The sequence below is a fragment of the Archocentrus centrarchus genome, chromosome 6 (assembly GCF_007364275.1).
Source record: "Archocentrus centrarchus isolate MPI-CPG fArcCen1 chromosome 6, fArcCen1, whole genome shotgun sequence".
Classification (NCBI taxonomy): Eukaryota; Metazoa; Chordata; class Actinopteri; order Cichliformes; family Cichlidae; genus Archocentrus; species Archocentrus centrarchus.
In genome coordinates, this window is record NC_044351.1 from 5,757,999 (window position 1) to 5,779,351 (window position 21,353).

The 21,353-nt window shown below is 41.1% G+C and overlaps 1 protein-coding gene across 7 annotated transcripts in view; it reads left to right on the plus strand.

The window, feature by feature from the left end:
- The window catches only part of cadps2 (Ca++-dependent secretion activator 2), a 280,333-nt gene continuing 258,980 nt past the window's right edge, over window positions 1-21,353 (plus strand). For all 7 annotated transcript variants that reach the window (XM_030730944.1, XM_030730939.1, XM_030730942.1 and 4 more), the window contains exon 1: window positions 1-498. In XM_030730944.1, the coding sequence (XP_030586804.1) occupies window positions 142-498 (357 nt within the window). In that variant the 5' untranslated portion in view covers window positions 1-141. The remainder of the gene's footprint in view (window positions 499-21,353) is intronic.

The window sequence follows — 21,353 nt, forward strand, 5'->3', positions numbered from 1 at the left end:
CTCAAATCGTTGCTCAAAACGCGACACCGGCCGCCACCTACGCAGTCATCAACGCCACGTCGACTAAAACAAACAAAAATAATTGTTTCCGCTTTATTTTTTTCCACTGTCACTCTGAAACAGAGTTTGACACCGTGCACTATGCTGGATCCGTCTTCTAGCGAAGACACCGGCGGGGAGTCCGACCCAGAAGTTGTCCAGGATCCCCAGAGGAAACCGGCCGCCTCCTCCTCTGCAGGGAAACGGGAGAGCAGCAGCAGCAGCGACCGCACGGCCGGCCAGCACCTGCGGTCCGCCGCACCTGGAAGCGCCCTCGGCAAAAGTGCAAAAGAAAATAGCACTACAGGTGAAGCGCAAGAGAAGAGGGAGCATGAGCAGATCCAGAAGGAGGAAGAGGAGAGGAAAACTAAACTGCAGATTTATGTATTCGTCCTCCGGTGTATAGCCTACCCGTTCAACGCAAAGCAGCCCACCGACATGGCCCGGCGACAGCAGAAGGTGAGTTAGTTCTGCACACCTGTTGCCACACCAGGTCTAAATACCTACCTGGCATTGAAAATGTGTTATTTGAAAGCGGAATCTCTTACCTGTCTAAATATACAACACAAATAACAACTTGGCATCTTTTCTTTTCTTGTCAGAAGGACCAACCGCTCAATTCGGAATATTTTAACAAAATATAAGCTATTTTCCCAGTTTCAGACTGCGTGGAGTGCTACATTTGTGATCAACCTGTAAAATCTGAGCTATTTATTAAACAAGCGATGCATGGTGTATATAATGAAAGCCGAATTCATCATACGCTTCACCCAGTTAATGTTTAGTCTGTAAGCCGTTTGTTCTGTGAAAATTACCTCAGCAATATTAACTGTAATCTTAAAATTAAACACAACTGAAAAGGAGGCTGGCGTGTTTCTAAAGACAATCGATTGTACTGAGTGTGTGAGGCGTTCAAGGAACTTGAAACCTATTCAAAACCGTTCTCCCCAAACACACCTCTTCGAGGTTTGTTTTTTTTAATCATAAATGTTCTGACAGTATTTTAGAATATACAAATTAAGCCTGTTTATTTCGAAATTTACTTTATTTAGGTACTTGGATACATTTTGAAAGTTGTCCGTTTGATTCCAGTTCTAAGCTAAATCGATAGAACTATTCACACAGATTACAGAACAGTTTAGTTTTTGTAAATCGGACTAGGGGTTCACATTATAGAAGGAATTGAATCCCGCAAATTTGAGGCAAGTCATCAATACATTTTAATGGTTAAACAATGGAAAAACTGATTTCATTCCAATTATGAAATAAAATGTAGTTCATCTTCAAATAGGCTCCAAGTCACTTTCTTAGCACAGGTACCTATCAGATTTGGGATTCCATTTACATTATGACCCTGATATTATATATTTATTAGTAATTTCATTTAGATTCTTTTATTAATCTGATTCATTACAAATTGTATTTTGGGGGTTAAAATCAATTAAATAAGTTCATGGGTTAATCAAAAATAATAAAACTCGTTTTTTTTGGCGATTCCTGGTACCTCGTAGATGTCACTCGCCAGTGGCGGTGCCTAATAGTTTAGTAATTAAGGGACCAGATAATCGGTATGGGGGGTTTTCTTGGTGGTATGGGGAGTGTAAGGGTGCAAGTTACGGGGTTAAAACTCACCTTTGTCGGCAAATGTTTAACTTTGTTTGTGAACCGGACACACTTTGTGACCCCGGAGAATAACAATGATGTCACACCCGGACCCCGCGAGATGAGCAAACCTGCATTTTAAGCGTTTTTACGCCGAGCGCGTCAACGCGAGTCGCCAGTTCTTCCTGCGGTGTCATAACACGCTGTTGCGATGCGTGATCGGGTCTATTTAATTACCTACATTATTTTATTTTACCATACCCATGGTGTAATTTAGAGAATAATTGGTAAGGTTCGAGCGCTCAGTAACACTACTGACATTGTGTGTGTGTGTGTGTGTGTGTGTGTGTGTGTGTGTGTGTGTGTGTGTGTGTGTGTGTACTGCATTGTACTTGAACAAGACCTGTAAGCATTTTTAAAGTCTTTATTTTTAGGAAAATATGAGGTTGTGCAAGATGCAAATCGGTTAAATTGTATTGGGTAGATTGTATTGGAGCATGCACTGTCCTTGACCATTCAGCTGATTCGGTGAAGCTTTTCTAGTGTATGCCTGCATTAGAGTCACATGAATGCATTTGTGCAGAGCTGGAGGGCAGTCTGTACCTGTAAGTTCACACTTTAAGAAGAAAAAACAAACAAGCCTGATCTGCCTGGCGAACCCCAACATTACATCACTCTGCTAAGAAACTTAATGAGTGTCTTGTTTTAATTTCAATATGCAGTCGAGGTGTGAGTGATGAGTCTGCTGTGATAGAAGGTAGACATGGGAGTTTATTTGTGCATGAGTCAGAACATTAAACCCTGCGTCACATTGAGACTGAAAATTGATATCCCGAAGAAGTAGGCTCCTTAAGCCGTTTTTTAAAAATTTTTTCATGCCATATGATTTTGTTTGTTTTGTTTTTTTTTTTTTGTGGAGAGGTCCCTGTGTTCATGCAGTAACTCGCAGGACGTGGAAGTAGGCTGTGTGTATTTGTTGGAATCTCTTGTCCCTTTGCCAGCAGAAGAGTGTGGAGCCCTCAGAGAAAGCTGTTGTACTGTGAAGTTGGCTTCTATGTTCTTTTAGTACAAACAAGTTGACAGCTGGTATCCCAGCTTTGACTCCCACAACTGCAACGTGCATATAGTCCTGTGGGGCTTCCTTAAGGAGGTTAGGTCTCTCCTACTGTCACTGCAACTTTGCACATTGCCACTGCTGTAATTTAAAGTTTCTCAGCCCTTGAGGGCCCCTTACTAGTGTGGGACCTCAAACAACTGCCTTTCTTGTCTTGCTTGCGCCTCTGACCACTCAATTTAGTTTGGGTTGCTGAGTCTAACATGAGAACTGTTATCAAAAAGCTAGCTGACAATGAATATTCTGAGTTTACATCTGGCTATGAGTGTGTTCATGTGATAGAACTTGTTATTCAAAGCAAGGCTTTCAGAACTACACTATATTGTCTAAAGTATTCGCTGTCTGGCTTTACACGCATATGAACTTGAGTGACATCCCATTCTTAATCCTTAGGGTTTAATATGATGTCGGCCCACCCTTTGCAGCTATAACAGCTTCAACTCTTCTGGGAAGGCTTTTCACAAGGTTTAAGAGTGTGTTCATGGGAATTGCTGACCATTCTTCCAGAAGTGCTTATGTGAGGTCAGACACTGATGTTGGAGGATAAGGCCTGGCTCACAGTCTCCACACTAATTCATCCCAAAGGTGTTCTTTCGGGTTGAGGTGAGGACTGTGTGCAGGCTAGTCAAGTTCTTCCACACCAGTCTCACTTATCCATGTCTTTATGGGCCTTGCTTTGTGCACTGGTGTGCAGTCACGTTGAAACAGGAAGGGGCCTTCACCAAGCATGCTGAAGCATTAAGCGTTCCTTTCACTAAGCACTAGGGTTTAATCCCGGGATCCGGGATTCCTGGGAAATGCGATCAGAACCATTTCCCGTTTCCCGGGAAACGTTAGACGGGAAACCGGGAAAAAAGTCGCGCGCGTCGATTTGACTTTCAGAAAGAAAAGAAAGCTTCAGAAAGTTAAATTTAAGGAAATATTGAGAGAAGGGTTCGTTTAATGCGAAAAGCATTACTCTTCATTTCAGGCACGTTCAGCCTCCGTTTAAGGCTTCAGCCTTCATCTCAAGCGTTTTAATAGAGGTATTAAACAGTTGTACTTTTTTCCTCTTTAATTTGTTGAAATCGTAGGCAATGTGTTTACCCTAAGGTATTTTGTATTATATAATTCTATATTATTATATATTGTTATATTGCATTATATAGCCTATAAAATATGCCTGCCCTGAACAATAAAGAAATATCTGTTTAACTTCGAGTGTTTCTTTTCCTTGTTTGCAGCCGCTTACTAACAATCATGAATTAGGATACGGGCCTAATGTGTGAAGAAATTATCATGAAATAGATTGCTTTAACATATTTCGCTTTTAAAATGGAGTTGAGTAAAATGTATATTTTTTAGGCTATAAGGATTGGCCAGTTTTTCAATAGACGATTCACAGTGAACCTACTTTAACCCTCAGACACGGTGTTATAAATTTGCTGTTGCCAGAATGGCAATGACCAAGTCGTAGTGCATTACTCAAGGCCCTGTGTTATGTCATATTATAGTGTAGTACGGTAGTTCACTTTTCAATGACTGTTACAGCGTTCCACTGGTGGAGATATAGTGCAACAGATGTCGCCACGACAGCGTGGCTGAGCCTTTATCAATGCTGTGGAGATGAACCGTATTGTTTTGCACCAGCAGTTGTAAAATATCTTGGTATAATTCCATGTACAATGGAGGAATATTCTAATTATATTTGTTAAGGGAGTGTTGAGGAACGATACAACACCGCATAGCTCGAGCACTCGAATGTCCAGATGTAGGTTTTATTGCGTTAATCAAGCCGACGTTGCCCCCTACTGGGCATAACAGGACATAGCTGGAAAGCTACCTCTACAATATCAGAATAGGTTAAGGCCGACACAGGCTACAGAAGGCCTAATTAAAATAAAAAAATAAATAAACTTTTTCCCGGGAAATGGCTCATCATTTCCCGGGATTTGATTCATGTCATTTTCGGGAAAAATATTAAACCCTACTAAGCACCCAAGCCCAACTCCTGAAAAAGAACCCCACACCATAATCTCTAGACCTTGTTCTTATCTAGGCCCTATTCCAGGAATCATGTTCAACAAGTTCCTTAACTCTGAGATGGACAACTCTGAGTTTCTCTTTCTAGAAATGCTGATTAGCATAAGTTCAATTGACTCTGAGTATGTTCAGCCTGAGTTAACGCGTGATTGAGTAGAGAAAAAACGCTATCATCAATGGAGTGCTGACATTCCGATTCACCATGGTAACAGGTAAATGAAGAGCAGACTCTTCCCTGTTAATCCAGTGGACTGAGGAAGATCAACATATGTCAGTGCTGACCATAATATTTATCTTAAAAACAGGAGGGCAGAAAGGAGTAATTTTAATCAGCTTGGTCCACTCTATTTTATTCATGATAATGACAGAGTTTTGACATAAAATATATAATTTTTTCTGCTGTCATCATTTACCAAACTTGAATTTTGATTAGAAGCTAATTTTACATCTGATATTTAAATAAATGATTCATTTGTAACCTGAAACAAAATCTAGGAGACAGAAACTGAAGATAAGTCTGGAGGAACAGATCAGACACTGTATACTGATGGGCCTGTGATATTTGTTTCCTATGACACCTGGGAGTGGATCTTCCCCAAAGGCAGTTTTTTATTAAATGAAAAACTGTTTGCTACAGTTTATGGCCATTTTATTTTTCCAGTAATTATTCAGTAAAAAGTTTATGCACTGATGGGATATAACAACCTTACTTTTTGGATAAAAATGCTTAAAGAGATTTATAGAAAAACTCTGCATTGGTGTTCCTAGTGTGAGTATTTATAATTTCATGTAATATTAGTTCACTGTGATGACTTCCTGACAGCCACAGCAGACACGTTTCATAAAAGGGAGTTTTTCCATCCCACTGTCACCAAGTGCTTGCTCATAGGGGGTTGTTTTGATTGTTGGGTTATCTGTGTAATTATTGTAGGGTCTTTATCTTACAATATAAAGTGCCTTGAGGTGACGTTTGTTGTGATTTGGCACTATATAAATAAAATTGAATTGAATGTTATTCTTTTATGCCTTCACAGGCTGTGACACTGTCAGCCTTTCACAACAAGGGTAAGATAACTGCCTGGCAAACATGGGACATTTGTCCAGATCAGTGTTAATTTAGTTTAAGTTTTAGTCATAGTCTTTTGACGAAGATGTAATTTAGTTTTAGTCATAATTTAGTCATCTGAATAGTTTTAGTCGACTAATTAGCGTAAGAATATAGTCGACTAAATCTACACACAATTCAGTCGACTAAAATGTAAAGAGTGTAAAATGTAAATGCTTTTTCTTCAGTTCCCTTGAATTACTCATCATACACACACGAAATGAAACATTCAATAAAAGTTATGGAATATTATTAATACTTGAATGCTTGTCATGACGTCAAAGGAGAATGGTGTCCATACATCGGCTCTTTTCTTTCTCCCTGCTAACATTGTCGTTCTGTCAGAAGTAGACAATTGACAGGCTAGTGTGACCTTCCCGGGTTTAGATCAAGTTTGTGCAACTGTGTGTTTGATTGGATATTTTCCTAACTTGTCCCTTTATTAGTTACATTCAACTGCTGCCGGTATTTGCCAAAAAACGATTGCCTGTATTTAAACGGCTGTAAATGACTTGTTGACCTATAATCTGTGAAACATATGTCTCATGTATGATATCAAGTCATTTTGAGCGAGAAACAGCATTTCTATCACAAGGTAGAAACTGCACTCAGTTTTTGTCAAAGTGACTTTTATATATTTGTTTTTTAGCAAGGTAAAAACTGTCACTGACATTAAAAATGTCTTTTTAAATAGAAATCTGGCCAAGAAGGCTGCAGAAATCACAACAAATACACTGCTCAAAAAACTAAAGGGAACACTCAAATAACACATCCTAGATCTGAATGAATGAAATATTCTCAATGAATACTTTGTTCTGTACAAAGCTGAATGTGCTGACAACAAAATCACACAAAAATCATCAGTGGAAATCAAATTTATTTAACCAATGGAGGCCTGGATTTGGAGTTACACACAAAATTAAAGTGGAAAAACACACTACAGGCTGATCCAACTTTGATGTAATGTCCTTAAAACAAATCAAAATGAGGCTCAGTATTGTGTGTGGCCTCCATGTGCCTGTATAACCTCCCTAAAACATCTGAGCATGCTCCTGATGAGGTGGCGGATGGTCTCCTGAGGGATCTCCTCCCAGACCTGGACTAAAACATCTGCCAACTCCTGGACAGTCTGTGGTGCAACGTGACGTTGGTGGATGGAGCGAGACATGATGTCCCAGATGTGATCAATCGGATTCAGGTCTGGGGAACGGGCGGGCCAATCCATAGCTTCAATGCCTTCATCTTGCAGGAACTGCTGACACACTCCGGCCACATGAGGTCTAGCATTGTCCTGCATTAGGAGGAACCCAGGGCCAACCACACAAGCATATGGTCTCACAAGGGGTTTGAGGGTCTGATCTCAGTACCTAATGGCAGTCATGCTACCTCTGGCGAGCACATGGAGGGCTGTGCGGCCCTCCAAAGAAATGCCACCCCACACCATTACTGACCCACTGCCAAACCGGTCATGCTGAAGGATGTTGCAGGCAGCAGATCACTCTCCACAGCATCTCCAGACTCTGTCACATCTGTCACGTGTGCTCAGTGAGAACCTGCTTTCATCTGTGAAGAGCACAGTGCGCCAGTGGCAAATTTGCCAGTCCTGGTGTTCTCTGGCAAATGCCAAGCGTCCTGCACGGTGTTGGGCTGTGAGCACAACCCCCATCTGTGGACGTCGGGCCCTCATACCATCCTCATGGAGTCAGTTTCTAACCGTTTGTGCAGACACATGCACATTTGTGGCCTGTTGGAGGTCATTTTGCAGGGCTCTGGCAGTGCTCCTCCTGTTCCTCCTTGCACAAAGGCGGAGGTAGCGGTCCTGCTGCTGGGTTGTTGCCCTCCTACTGCCTCCTCCATGTCTCCTGGTGTACTGGCCTGTCTCCTGGCAGCGCCTCCAGCCTGCGGACACTATGCTGACAGACACAGCAAACCTTCTTGCCACAGCTCGCATTGATGTGCCATCCTGGATGAGCTGCAATACCTGAGCCACTTGTGTGGGTTGTAGAGTCCATCTCATGCTACCACGAGTGTGAAAGCACCACCAACATTCAAAAGTGATCAAAACATCAGCCAGAAAGCATAGGTACTGAGAAGTGGGCTGTGGTCCCCACCTGCAGAACCACTCCTTTATTGAGTGTGTCTTGCTAATTGCCAATAATTTCCATCTGTTGTCTATTCCATTTGCACAACAGGATGTGAAATTGATTGTCAATCAGTGTTGCTTCCTAAGTGGACAGTTTTATTTCACAGAAGTTTGATTTACTTGGAGTTACATTGTGCTGTTTAAGTGTTCCCTTTATTTTTTTGACCAGTGTATAAAATCACAGTTCTATAAAGATATTTTAAGTGGCCAAAAACTACTGTATTGTAGGTAATTTCTTCATTTTATATGTAAACCTTTCATAAATCATGTTGACTGCACTCTATTTACCAATACAAGCAAAGCTAGTACACATAAAAGCACATAGAAACATCAGAATCACTTTATGGCAGACGATCACTTTTTGCCACCCCCCCCCTCCCCCCGCCTCAACATAAGGGCAGCATTTCCTCTACTACATACTGTCCGACTACGTTCTTCAACTCTCCCCCAATTACTGGTTTTGTACTGGTTTTTGGGTGCTGGGGGGCGTCTTGCATTAGCTGCATTAACATAGTGTTTCTGAAGCTAAATAGCACTTTGTGGCCAGCACAGAGTGCACAACTAACCTTGGTATTGTCAACTTTAGCTGACACAAACTCAAAATAGCACCCGTAAAAAACAGCGAGAAAATGCGCATCTCTCTCCTCCTTTACATTTGTGTTGCTGTGTGCTATTATTGTCCTCATGCTCAAAACGGGGCTTATTTGTCTCATTGGCTAGACGTCACTCCCCGAGATGCAAGAAGAAAGCAAAAAATTATCTTTTTACTAAGGAAATGACAAAAATAGTAACGCACAGTGACTTGGATAAGTTACTTTAATGTGATTACTGGATTGCAAATAGTAATGCCTTAGATTACTTGTTACAGAAAAAAAGTAGTCAGATTAGAGTAACGCGTTACTAAGTAACGCGTTACTCTAATCTGACTACTTCCTGTCAGTACTCTTGCTGCACCATTCTGGATCAGCTGAAGGCTTTTCACGGAGCTTTTAGGACAGCCTAAATAATGAATTACAATAGTGCAGCCTAGACATAATAAATGTGTGAATTAGCTTTTCAGCATCACTCTGAGAAGAGATGTTTCTAATTTTAGAAATATTGTGCAGTGCAAAAAAGCATACATATTTGCTACATATTTGCTTAATATGTGCATTGAAGGACATCCATCCATCCATCCCATCCATTCGCTTCCGCACATCCTGTTAAGGGTCGCGGGGAGGCTGGAGCCTATCCCAGCTGTCATAGGGCGAGAGGCAGGGTACACCCTGAACAGGTTGCAAGCCTGTTGCAGGGCCAACACGGAGTGACAGACGACCTTTCACACTCACATTCACGCACTCAGTCACACCTATGGGCAATTTAGATTAGCCAATTAACCTAACCCCAGTAAGTGCATGTCTTTGGAATGTGGGAGGAAACCGGAGTACCCGGAGGAAACCCACGCAAGCACAGGGAGAACATGCAAACTCCACACAGAGAGAGGGAGAGGCCTGGGTCAAGGTGGAATCGAACCCAGGCCTTCCAGATGGTATTCTAAATGTGAGGCAGCAGTGCTAACCACTGCACCACCGTGCTGCCCATTTGAAGGACATATCCTGGTTAAAATTGACTCCATGATTTCTCACAGTGTAACTGGAGGCCAAGTGTAGTATCCTTAATACCTATGGCAGTCTCTGTAATAAAATATTATGGTCAAGAGTATTGTGAGGTCTAGCAGGACAAACACAGATATGAGGCCATAAGATAATTTGCAACCTTCACTAATGCTGTTTCTGTACTGTGGTGAATTCTGAAACCTGACCGAAACTCTTCAAATAAACCATTCCTCTGCAGATGATCAGTTAGGTGTTTTACAACTACTCTTTTAGCAATTTTTGAGTGAAAAGCAAGGAAGATTGGTTTATGATTAGCTACGACAGCTGGGTCAAGTTATGGCTTTTTAAGTAATGGTTTAATTATTGCCACCTTAACAGCCTGTGGCATGTAGCTAATTAGAGAGGTGGCTGGCCTCTGTCTTCTGAAGAATCTCATTTCCACTGCTTGGTTGCACAGTCTCATTCTTTCAGCACAGTGGTGGTGCCGGGGAGCTCTAGGGGGTGCTGTAGCACCCCCAGGAAAATAGCTTGTGCCTGTGTGTGTTGAGAACTGAGAACCACTGTTAACATCCTGTGGGAGTACAGATAGAACTGTGGTTAACTTGAGACATCTAGGGTTCATGTTCGGTTGGTGTTGATGGGAGTTTTGTGGAGTTGTGCAATATGTCAAATGTCACACATTGATGCTCAAATTTTTGTCTTTGTTTAGGGGGGGCATGGGATTTTCTGACTTTTAGGTGGGCCACAGCACTTGACTTTGGGAACTGCTGCTATAGAATAAAGGAGAGCGATTGTACTAAGCTCCCTAACTTTCCCTGCAGGTTCTATAACTGTTGGCACTGGATCAATTATGTATTCTTGTTTCTGCAGAAAATGCAGTGAGTTCATTAGTTTTTATCTAATTTTGGCCCGCACAATAGGTGGTGGTCTGCTTGATATCATGTTGGTGTAGGACTGGAATGAATATAACACAGCAGTCATCATTGTACTGTTCATTTTTATGTGGAGGCTGACATTAAACAGTCAGTTAGCAACAATATCAGGAAAGGGCTGAGAAAACAGTGAATGCAACAGTGTTTCCTTCCTCTGAAAGTCAGAGACCGATTCCTGGATCTCAACCAGAGGTCAGAAATCTATAATGGACTGATCTGTTGGCTTAGTCACTATGGTCTCTCGCACTTAGGTGGAAAAATAGTTCAATATTTAATGCCTGTCCCTCCTTGATACAGGTGATGAGAGAAAATTGCGTTTTAAAAAAAACAACAAAAAAAAAAACAAGTGGCATTATAAAATAGGACTGTGCCAAAGTGCCATATTATACCATCCCTGATAATATCCACAGTATTCCTGACTTCGCGCCACTGCCCATAATTCATAGCGGAAACCGGTAGTTTACTTCCATTTGCGCTGTTGTTTACGGCTGCGGGCTTACACACTTGCTGTTCATTTAAACATTTTGACACTGCAGTTTCTTTTACCCGGCCTAAATGGTACCACATCGGAGGTGGATACATTGCAAGGATGTTTTAAAATGCAGCGAGGTAACAGTGCCTCACCCGTCACTTGTGTAAATGACATGAAATTATGGCCCTTAGCTACATCAACATTATCAATTACCTTGTTTTTTTCTGAAGGTGTTGATGGCAGGGAATCACGTAATTATAAGAGCACCAGATTACCTTCAAAGCAATAAAACCAATAAAGTAGTGCTTAACAAACAAGTCAAAGTTATTTTCCTTAAAGCAGCTGTAGAATAAAATAATTTGAAAAAATGTACAGACTGATGTAGTGACAACCGACAACAGCACAAGTTGAATCCGAGCTCATGTTCCAACTAATAAAGCCGCCTGTTACAGTACAAAGTAACTGAATTTTGTCATTAACTCTGGCTCTAACTTTGGGTAACCAGAAGTATAAAACCGTACAGCGGAAGTAGCAGTCTGTCATGGCAACCTACGTATGCTCTTCCAGAAACCCGTGGATTATTAGACCCAAGCCTCTCGAAGAGATCGACAAGGAGCCTATTGCATTTGTTAGCTGATGTGCATCAAAACGGTCAGTGTCGAGTGGGAGGCGCTCAGGATTGACAATGGACCCCATGAGAGTGTAGGTCAGGCCGAATGCTTTCTGAAAATGTATCCACGGGTTTCTGGAAGAGCATACGTAGGCTGCCATGACAGACTGCTACTTCCGCTGTACGGTTTTATACTTCTGGTTACCCAAAGTTAGAGCCAGAGTTAATGACAAAATTCAGTTACTTTGTGCTGTAACAAGCAGCTTTATTAGTTGGAACATGAGCTCGGATTCAACTTGTGCTGTTGTCGGTTGTCACTACATCAGTCTGTACATTTTTTTCAAATTATTTTATTCTGTAAATTTGTTCTTTTTCCCCCAAATTATACTACGTAGTTGCACATCCTATTACCGTATTTTTTCTTTATGTTTTAAGTTTTCCTTTAATGTACAGCCTTCTTATTTTTTTACGTTATTTTATTTATAGTGTGACACTACAGTATACAGCCTACACAAAGCTTAAACAATACGTGCCTTCATGTAAACACGTAGCAGTTAGCAAGATGACAGCTGCGTGTCTCCTCAATCACAGCCTTCGGCCAGTCCAGTGTTTCTGTTTCAGTGATCTGAACATTCTGATATCCAGATAAGTGATATACCTTCCACAGAATAGCTGCCGCATGATGACATGATTTCCCTAATCAGCAATACAGGAACAGCTGACTGTCTCCACCACTCGAATTTCCCTTAGCATGACCCATGCTAAGCGCTTAGCTTGGCCGATGCTCTGGCTCGGCTCTACAGCTGCTTTAAGGAAAACGTCGTAATCAATACCATTACTTTATTGATTTTCTTGCTTTGAAGGTAATCTGGTGTTCTTATAATTACGTGATTCCTCGCAATCAACACCTCCGGAAAAAACAAGGTAACTGATAATGTCGATGTAGCTGGCTTCGGGCCATAATTTCATGTCATTTACACAAGTTGACGGGTGAGGCACTGTTACCTCGCTGCTTTTTAAAACATCCTTGCAATATATTCACCTCCGATGTGGTACCATTTAGGCCAGGTAAAAGAAACTGCAGTGTCAAAATGTTTAAATGAACGGCAAGTGCGTAAGCCCGCAACCGTAAACAACAGCGCAAACAAAAGTAAATTACCGGCTTCTGCTATGAATTAGGGGTAATGGCGCGAAGTCAGGAATACTGTAGATATATGAGGTTGACTGGAAACGTGCCTAATTGGAATTGTTGGCATTCTTCATTATTAGGCCTGAGCCTCTTGAAGAAATCGTTCGGGAGCCTTTTGCATTTGTTAGCTTGTGTGCTCAAAAACGATCAGTGTTGTGCAAGAATTGCTCAGAAATGACAATACACCACATGAGTGTGTAGATCATGCTTTCTCAAAACGTATATATGAGGGTGTCTGGAAAAACACCCATTTGGAATTGTCACAGTTCTTCATTCTTTCGGGTATCAAAAGTTGTTGAAGGTTTTATAGAATATTAAAAAACGTACCAAATTTGGCCTTTGTTTTTTGCGGCTTGTCACAAAATGGTATGTGTAATCATTTGTGTATACTTTGTCCGATGGTGGTGAAGGAAGATGCTGGACAGACCCAGCGGACCTGAACGTACAGTGAGGGTGTGCTGGGACCACCTGGCAGAAGCCCCAGTGCGCAAGATCTTCAACTCCCACCTAAGGCAGAACTTTGACAACATTCCAAGGGAGGCTGAGGACATTGAATCCAAGCGGACCATGTTCCGCACCTCCATTGTTGAGGCTGTTGCTCAGAACTTTGGCTGAAAGGTGGTTAGTGCCTGTCGTGGTGGTAATCCCCTCACCACATGGTGGTCACTGAAAGTGAAGGGAGCCATCAAGTTGAAGGAGGAGTCCTATCAGGCTTGGAATAGCCTGTGGGACTCTGGAGGCAGCTGATGGGTACTGGCAGGCCAAGTGGAATGTGGCTTCGGCGGTGGTCAAAGCAAAAACTCGGGTGTGGGAAAGGTTCGGTGAGGCCATGGAAAAAGACTTTTGGAAGGCCTCGAGGCGATTCTGGCAAACAATCAGGCGACTCAGGAGGGCAAAGCAGTGCTCTACTCACATTGTCTATAGTGCGGGTGGGGCACTGCTGATTTCAACTGAGGCGGTGGAAGGAATACGTCAAGGACCTGCTTAATCCCACTGACATGCCTTCTGCTGTGGAAGCAGAGTCTGGGGATGAGGGGGATGATTCGCCCATCACTAGGGATGAGGTCACTGAGGTGGTTAAACAACTCCTTGGTGGCAGGGCCCCTGGGGGTGGATGAGATTCGCCCTGAGATCCTGAAGGCTCTGGGTGTTGTAGGGCTGTCTTGGTTGACACACCTCTGCAACATTGATGGAGCTCTGGTGTGGTGCCACTGGATTGGCAGACCGGGGTGGTGGTGGTCCCCATCTTTAAGAAGGGAGACTAGAGGGTGTGCTCCAGCTGTCGGGGGATCACACTCCTCCTCAGCCTCCCCAGTAAGGTTTATGCCAGGGTGCTGGAAAGAAGGGTCATCTGTTAGTTGAACCTCTGATTCAAGAGGAACAATGCAGTTTTCATCCTGGTTGCGGACCAGCTCTTCATCTTCTTGAAGATTGAGTGTGCGTGGGAGTTTTCCCATCCAATCTACATATGTTTTGTGGACTTGGAGAAGGCATTCGACCGCGTCCATCTGAGTATCCTGTGGGGGGCATGCTGTGGGAGTCTGGCCCGCTGTTGTTGGCCATTCAGTCCCTCTACAACTGCAGTGAGAGCTTTGTCCTTATTGCCGGCAATAAATCAGACTCGTTTCCTGTGGGTGTTGGACTTCATCAGGGCTGCCCTTTGTCATTGATTCTATTCATAATTTTTATGGACAGAATTTCGAGGTGTAGCCCAGACCAGGAAGACCAGGAAGCAGAGTTGCAGTCTTACACGCCTCTCTGCCGCTTCTCTCCTCCTGCCATCCCCCCAAAACCCCATCCCCATAGAGTCGGTGCCTGCTCCCAGACCACCAAACACCAAAGCTAAAATAAGCAAAAAGCTATTTAAGCATAAAAATTCAAAAACAATAAATAATACAGCTTCATCAACTGCACCAAAGAATAAAACAATTAAATGTGGATTGTTAAACATTAGGTCTCTCTCTTCCAAGTCCCTATTAGTAAATGATTTAATAATTGATCAACGTATTGATTTATTCTGCCTTACAGAAACCTGGTTACAGCAGGATGAATATGTTAGTTTAAATGAATCAACACCCCCGAGTCACAGTAACTGTCAGAATGCTCGAAGCACAGGTCGAGGAGGAGGATTAGCTGCAATCTTCAATTCCAGCTTATTAATTAATCAGAGACCCAGACAAAGTTTTCATTCTTTTGAAAGCCTGACTCTTAGTCTTGTCCATCCTAATTGGGAAAATCAAAAAGCTGTTTTATTTGTTATTATCTATCGTCCACCTGGTCCCTACTCAGAGTTTCTGTCTGATTTCTCAGACTTTTTATCTGATTTAGTGCTCAGTTCAGATAAAATAATTATAGTGGGTGATTTTAACATCCATGTAGATGCTGAGAATGACAGCCTCAACACTGCATTTAATCTATTGTTAGATTCAATTGGCTTCTCTCAAAATGTAAAGGAGCCCACCCACCACTTTAATCATACTCTGGATCTTGTCCTAACATATGGCATAGAAACTGAAGACTTAACAGTATTCCCTGAAAGCCCCCTCCTGTCTGATCATTTCTTAGTAACATTTACATTTACTTTAATGGATTACACAGCAGTGGGGAATAGGTTTTATTACAGTAGAAGTCTTTCTGAAAGTGCTGTAACTAAGTTTAAGGATCTAATTCCTTCATTGTTATGCTCTTCAGTGCCATGTGCCAACACAGTGCAGAGCAGCTACCTAAACTCTGCTCCCAGTGAGGTTGATTATCTCGTCAATAGTTTTACATCCTCACTGCGTATAACTTTGGATACTGTGGCTCCTCTGAAAAGGAAAGCTTCAAATCAGAAGTGCCTGACTCCGTGGTATAATTCACAAACGCACAGCTTAAAGCAGATAACCCGAAAGCTGGAGAGGGAATGGCGTCTCACTAAATTAGAAGATGCTCATTTAGCCTGGAAAAAGAGTTTGTTGCTCTATAAAAAAGCCCTCCGTAAAGCTAGGACATCTTACTATTCATCATTAATTGAAGAAAATAAGAACAACCCCAGGTTTCTTTTCAGCACTGTAGCCAGGCTGACAAAGAGTCAGAGCTCTGTAGAGCCGAGTATTCCTTTCACGTTAACTAGTAGTGACTTCATGGATTTCTTTACAAATAAAATTTTAGACATTCGAGAAAAAATTATTCATAACCATCTCAAAGATTATTCTTCATGTTCGGCTGCTTTCAGCACTGCTGGTATTTGTTTAGACTCTTTTGCTCCAGGTGATCTTTCAGAGTTAACTTCAATAGTTACTTCCTCCAAACCAGCAACATGTTTGTTAGATCCCATTCCTACTAGACTGTTCAAAGAAGTCTTTCCAATTATTGATGCTTCAATCTTAAAAATGATCAATCAGTCTTTATTAGTTGGCTATGTACCACAGACCTTCAAGGTGGCTGTAATTAAACCTCTGCTTAAAAAGCCATCACTTGACCCAGCTGTCTTAGCTAATTATAGGCCAATCTCCAACCTTCCTTTTCTCTCAAAGATTCTTGAAAGAGTAGTTGTAAAACAGCTAACTGATCATCTGCAGAGGAACGGTTTATTTGAAGAGTTTCAGTCAGGTTTCAGAATTCATCACAGTACAGAAACAGCATTAGTGAAGGTTACAAATGATCTTCTTAGAGCCTCTGACAGTGGACTCATCTCTGTTCTTGTCCTGTTGGACCTCAGTGCAGCTTTTGATACTGTTGACCATAACATTTTATTACAGAGATTAGAGCTTGCTATAGGTATTAAAGGTACTGCACTGCAGTGGTTTGAATCATATTTATCTCATAGACTCCAATTTGTTCATGTAAATGGGGAGTCTTCTTCAGACAGTAAGGTTAATTATGGAGTTCCACAGGGTTCTGTGCTAGGACCAATTTTATTTACATTATACATGCTTCCCTTAGGCAGTATTATTAGAAAGCACTGCATCAATTTTCATTGTTATGCAGATGATACTCAGCTTTACCTATCAATGAAGCCAGATGACACACATCAATTAGTTAAACTGCAGGAATGTCTTAAAGACATTAAGGCCTGGATGACCTCTAATTTCCTGCTTCTAAATTCAGATAAAACTGAAATTCTTGTTCTCGGCCCCACAAATCTTAGAAACATGGTGTCTAACCAGATACTTACTCTGGATGGCATTACTTTGGCCTCCAGTAACACTGTGAGAAATCTTGGAGTCATTTTTGACCAGGATATGTCCTTCAATGCACATATTAAACAAATATGTAGGACCGCTTTTTTGCATTTGCGCAATATTTCTAAAATTAGAAACATCCTTTCTCAGAGTGATGCTGAAAAGCTCATTCATGCATTTATTACTTCTAGGCTGGATTATTGTAATTCATTATTATCAGGCTGTCCTAAAAGCTTCCTGAAAAGCCTTCAGCTGATCCAAAATGCTGCAGCTAGAGTACTGACAGGGACTAGAAAGAGAGAGCATATTTCTCCCATATTGGCTTCTCTTCATTGGCTCCCTGTTAAATCTAGAATAGAATTTAAAATTCTTCTCCTCACATACAAGGTCTTGAATAATCAGGCACCATCTTATCTCAAAGACCTCATAGTACCATATCACCCCAACAGAGCACTTCGCTCTCAGACTGCTGGCTTACTTGTGGTTCCTAGGATACTTAAGAGTAGAATGGGAGGCAGAGCCTTCAGCTTTCAGGCGCCTCTTCTGTGGAACCAGCTTCCAGCTTGGATTCGGGAGACAGACACCCTCTCTATTTTAAGATTAGGCTTAAAACTTTCCTTTATGATCAAGCTTATAGTTAGGGCTGGATCAGGTGACCCTGAACCATCCCTTAGTTATGCTGCTATAGGCCTAGGCTGCTGGGGGGTTCACATAATGCACTGTTTCTCATTCACCTTATTTACTTTGTTTATACTCCACTCTGCATTTAATCATTAATTGATATTAATCGCTGGCTCTCTTCCACAGCATGTCTTTTCTCTCCCCTCAGCCCAACCGGTCGCGGCAGATGACTGCCCCTCCCTGAGCCTGGTTCTGCTGGAGGTTTCTTCCTGTTAAAAGGGAGTTTTTCCTTTCCACTGTCGCCAAGTGCTTGCTCATAGGGGGTCGTTTTGACTGTTGGGTTTTCTCTGTATTATTGTAGGGTCTTTACCCACAATACAAAGCGCCTTGAGGCGACAGTTTGTTGTGATTTGGCGCTATATAAATAAAATTGAATTGAATAGCCAAGTGGCAGGGGAAAAGTTTTTTTTTTTGTTTGTTTGTTTTGTTTTGTCCTGAGCCATGCATCAAAAAAGTGTTCAATCACTCTTTCAAGACATGCAGTATTTTTCTAAAATATAGATCACTTACTGTCTGGCATTTTATCATCTTGTGTGTGTCCTGCTGGTATTTGTCTGAGGAGGTGTTGTAGGTCAGCTTTTTACCCAAGCAGAATAACTCTGACAGTATACTGTTATATAGTGCAATACTGTAACATTGTTGTTGTTATCAGGGACCAAGCAGCCAAGGACATAAAAGCACAGGTGTAATTTCCAAGATGTGGGTTTTATTATAAGACAAAAATGATATCGTAAAGGTACAAAATCATGAAGATAAACTATTTTCAGAAATAAGCGGGCCCATAAAACTAGTGTACTGTGCCGAGGCTTCGGAGCACATGCTGAGAAATCGATGTCTTTTATCAAGGCTTGTTTCATTAAGGGTGAGTAATGCCAATGACATCTGAACCCGCACTTCAGGAAGTGGTTTGTGTGTTGGCGGGATTTATCAAAGCGCAATGAATCCCCCAAAAATTTGTGTGTTAGTGTTTGTGTTAGAGTTTCACCAGTTTGCTGTGACACATGGGAGCTGGTTTCAATGGAGCTGCTCAGAGGAGGTTTCCCCTGTATGGCAAAACTTTGAGCTGATGTGTCCCAGTAAGGTATTATACATAATAAGCCTATAGATCAAATGTGTTACTACTATAATATTCACTATACTATATTATAATATTAATTTCTCTTTTTTTCCCATTCAAAAAAACTGGGGTAGAACAGCAGCACCTCATCTATAGGCATCATCTAGGCAGAGGTGCAATCTTGTACATGCTTGCTTTGGGATACTCGTGCAGCCTGCCTCCTCAGCCCCATGTGAAAGGATTTTCTCCAGAGCCAGAGACGTTATTTCCAAAAAGACTCCAACCACAGTGGAAAAAAAAATTGTTAATAAAAATGAACAAAGTCACCACCACCCCAGCATTCATAAACGATCAGTGTCCCATCTTTGGTTAACACTGCAACAGTTTTAACATAAACACCTCAGGTCCTATTGGATTTATTTAAACACTGATTGAAATCATGTTCACCAGATAGACCTCTGTTACTATCACCACACATTAATCACAAACAAATGAATCGATGAACACCACAAAATCAAGTTCAGGTGTCTTTATTTTTTCATCTTGGCCTCATCAGTGTCAGCATAGAGATAATCACTGCCATCACAAATAACTGAAATGACAATAAAGGTTTTTGCCAGCAGGGGGTTTTGTGTGCAGATGAAGCCTCGAGAAATGAACCTTTTGTTTTTATTTATTTTTTAACCAATTGGATGGAAAGTTTCAAAGTGTCATGAGGCTTCATCTGCTCATCACTACACAAGAGGGCAACTAAACAGAACTCAAAAATGGTGCTTAACAAAATAACATAACAAACCAACCTGCCCAAATGAGAGACAGCTCAAACTATATAATAACAGAGTAGACCATTTTAAATGCCAAAGGGGAAACCACAGGGACAATTACAATATTTAACACAAAAATAAACCATTTCCCCCATGTTGTCACAAGAGATGATTAAGTCCATTTGATCACCCTGTGCACTTAAACGAACTCCTCTTTTGCTCAGACCAGGAAGGACTGGAGCAGCAGACAGGTAGCTCAAGAAAACAGAAAAAAATATTTACTGCAACTCATAAGTCCCTGACAAACCAAAGTAAAACAAATATATTCACCATTATTTAAAATGTGGTATAGTTTTATAATGTGTTTAAACAGATTACCAAAATACTATGTAATTTCAAACTTAATGTGCAAATGAGATGGGAATGTAAAACATTACTCTGTATTTGATTTATATAAATGTAAATGAATATATGCATATTTCAAATGTAAACACAACCTTCACAGTTGTAGCTACCAAGATAAAAAAGGCTTTTGTTCAATGTCAGAGGTTTCAGTTTTTATTGAGCTTTTGAAATACTTTTTAAAATAAATTTAAACTCTTAAGCCATCTTTTTAAACAAGGCTTTTTTTAAAAAAAATATTATTTTACATCTAACATGGCATCCATTAATAAGCAGTATACAATTTTATAAGTTGTTTATTATTTAAAAAATGAAAAAAATCTTTTATTTTTATTGTATTATTTTTAAAAAAAAACCCAAATTGATTAATTTTCCAAAACATACTTAGGACAAGTGTGCGTGACGGCAAATGTAATTCACACAGTTAATTGTCCAGGCAGGGGTACCAGAGGAAAGGTCAGGCTGTCCTGAGGCCGTGTTTACAGGAGAATGTTTTCAGATGAAAACTGTAGAGTTTTTTTTATGCATTTTGGTGTCTGGTTTACACGAAAACTGTGTGAAGACAATTGTTTTAGAAAACTGGTTCCAGGGTGGAGCGTTTTCGATACGCACCGGTCTCCATTTCCATGTAAATGGGCGAAAAGGCAACTTTTTGAAAATGGGGGTACTTTTCAAAAATGGTAAAACAAATATTCTCTTGTAAATGGGGTCTGAAAATCATAGGTGATTGGATAAAACAATATACAAATTGGAACAATTTGAGACATGGATCAAAGTTTCAGGCTGATACTGAATGTCAACATGACCATGGAAAATTTGAGTCTCCTGCATTTATTTAAAAAAGATAAAAAAAACCTGAAATAAACAGATATGACTTTTCACTACTACATTGATTTTACTGAAAGTAATTTGCCTTCAGAATAATATTAGAGTAATACCATTGTACTCAGTCTTATTAACATTCATAATCCTGATCTCAGGTGATTTTTAAACGACTGCTGTGTGAGGAAAAATTGTGAGAGTGACTGCATACGTCAGCTGGTGGTGTTTATAAAAGGAGGGGAAGAGTTTGTCTTCTGGGAGTGAACACTCAATGAGAGCTGCACAGACATCCAGTTATCATACAGGAAATAAAAAAAAAAGAAAAAATCCAACTTTTTTGGTATTTGCATGCTTCTTAGCAAAGTTTTCAATTATTTGCTAGTTCACCTTGGATTCAAGAGGAACAGTGCTGGTTTCATCCTGGTCGCGGAGCACTGGACCAGCTCTTTATCCTCTTGAGGATTTTCGAGTGTGTGTAGGAGTTGCCCATGCAGTCTGTGGGTGTTGGACTCTGCCAGGGCTGTGCTTTGTCACGATTCTGTTCATAATTCTTATGGACCAAATTTCTAGGAGTAGCCTACTGGCAGAGGGCTTTCCCCTAGGTGGTCTCAGACTCTCATCTCTGCTTTTTGCGGATGATG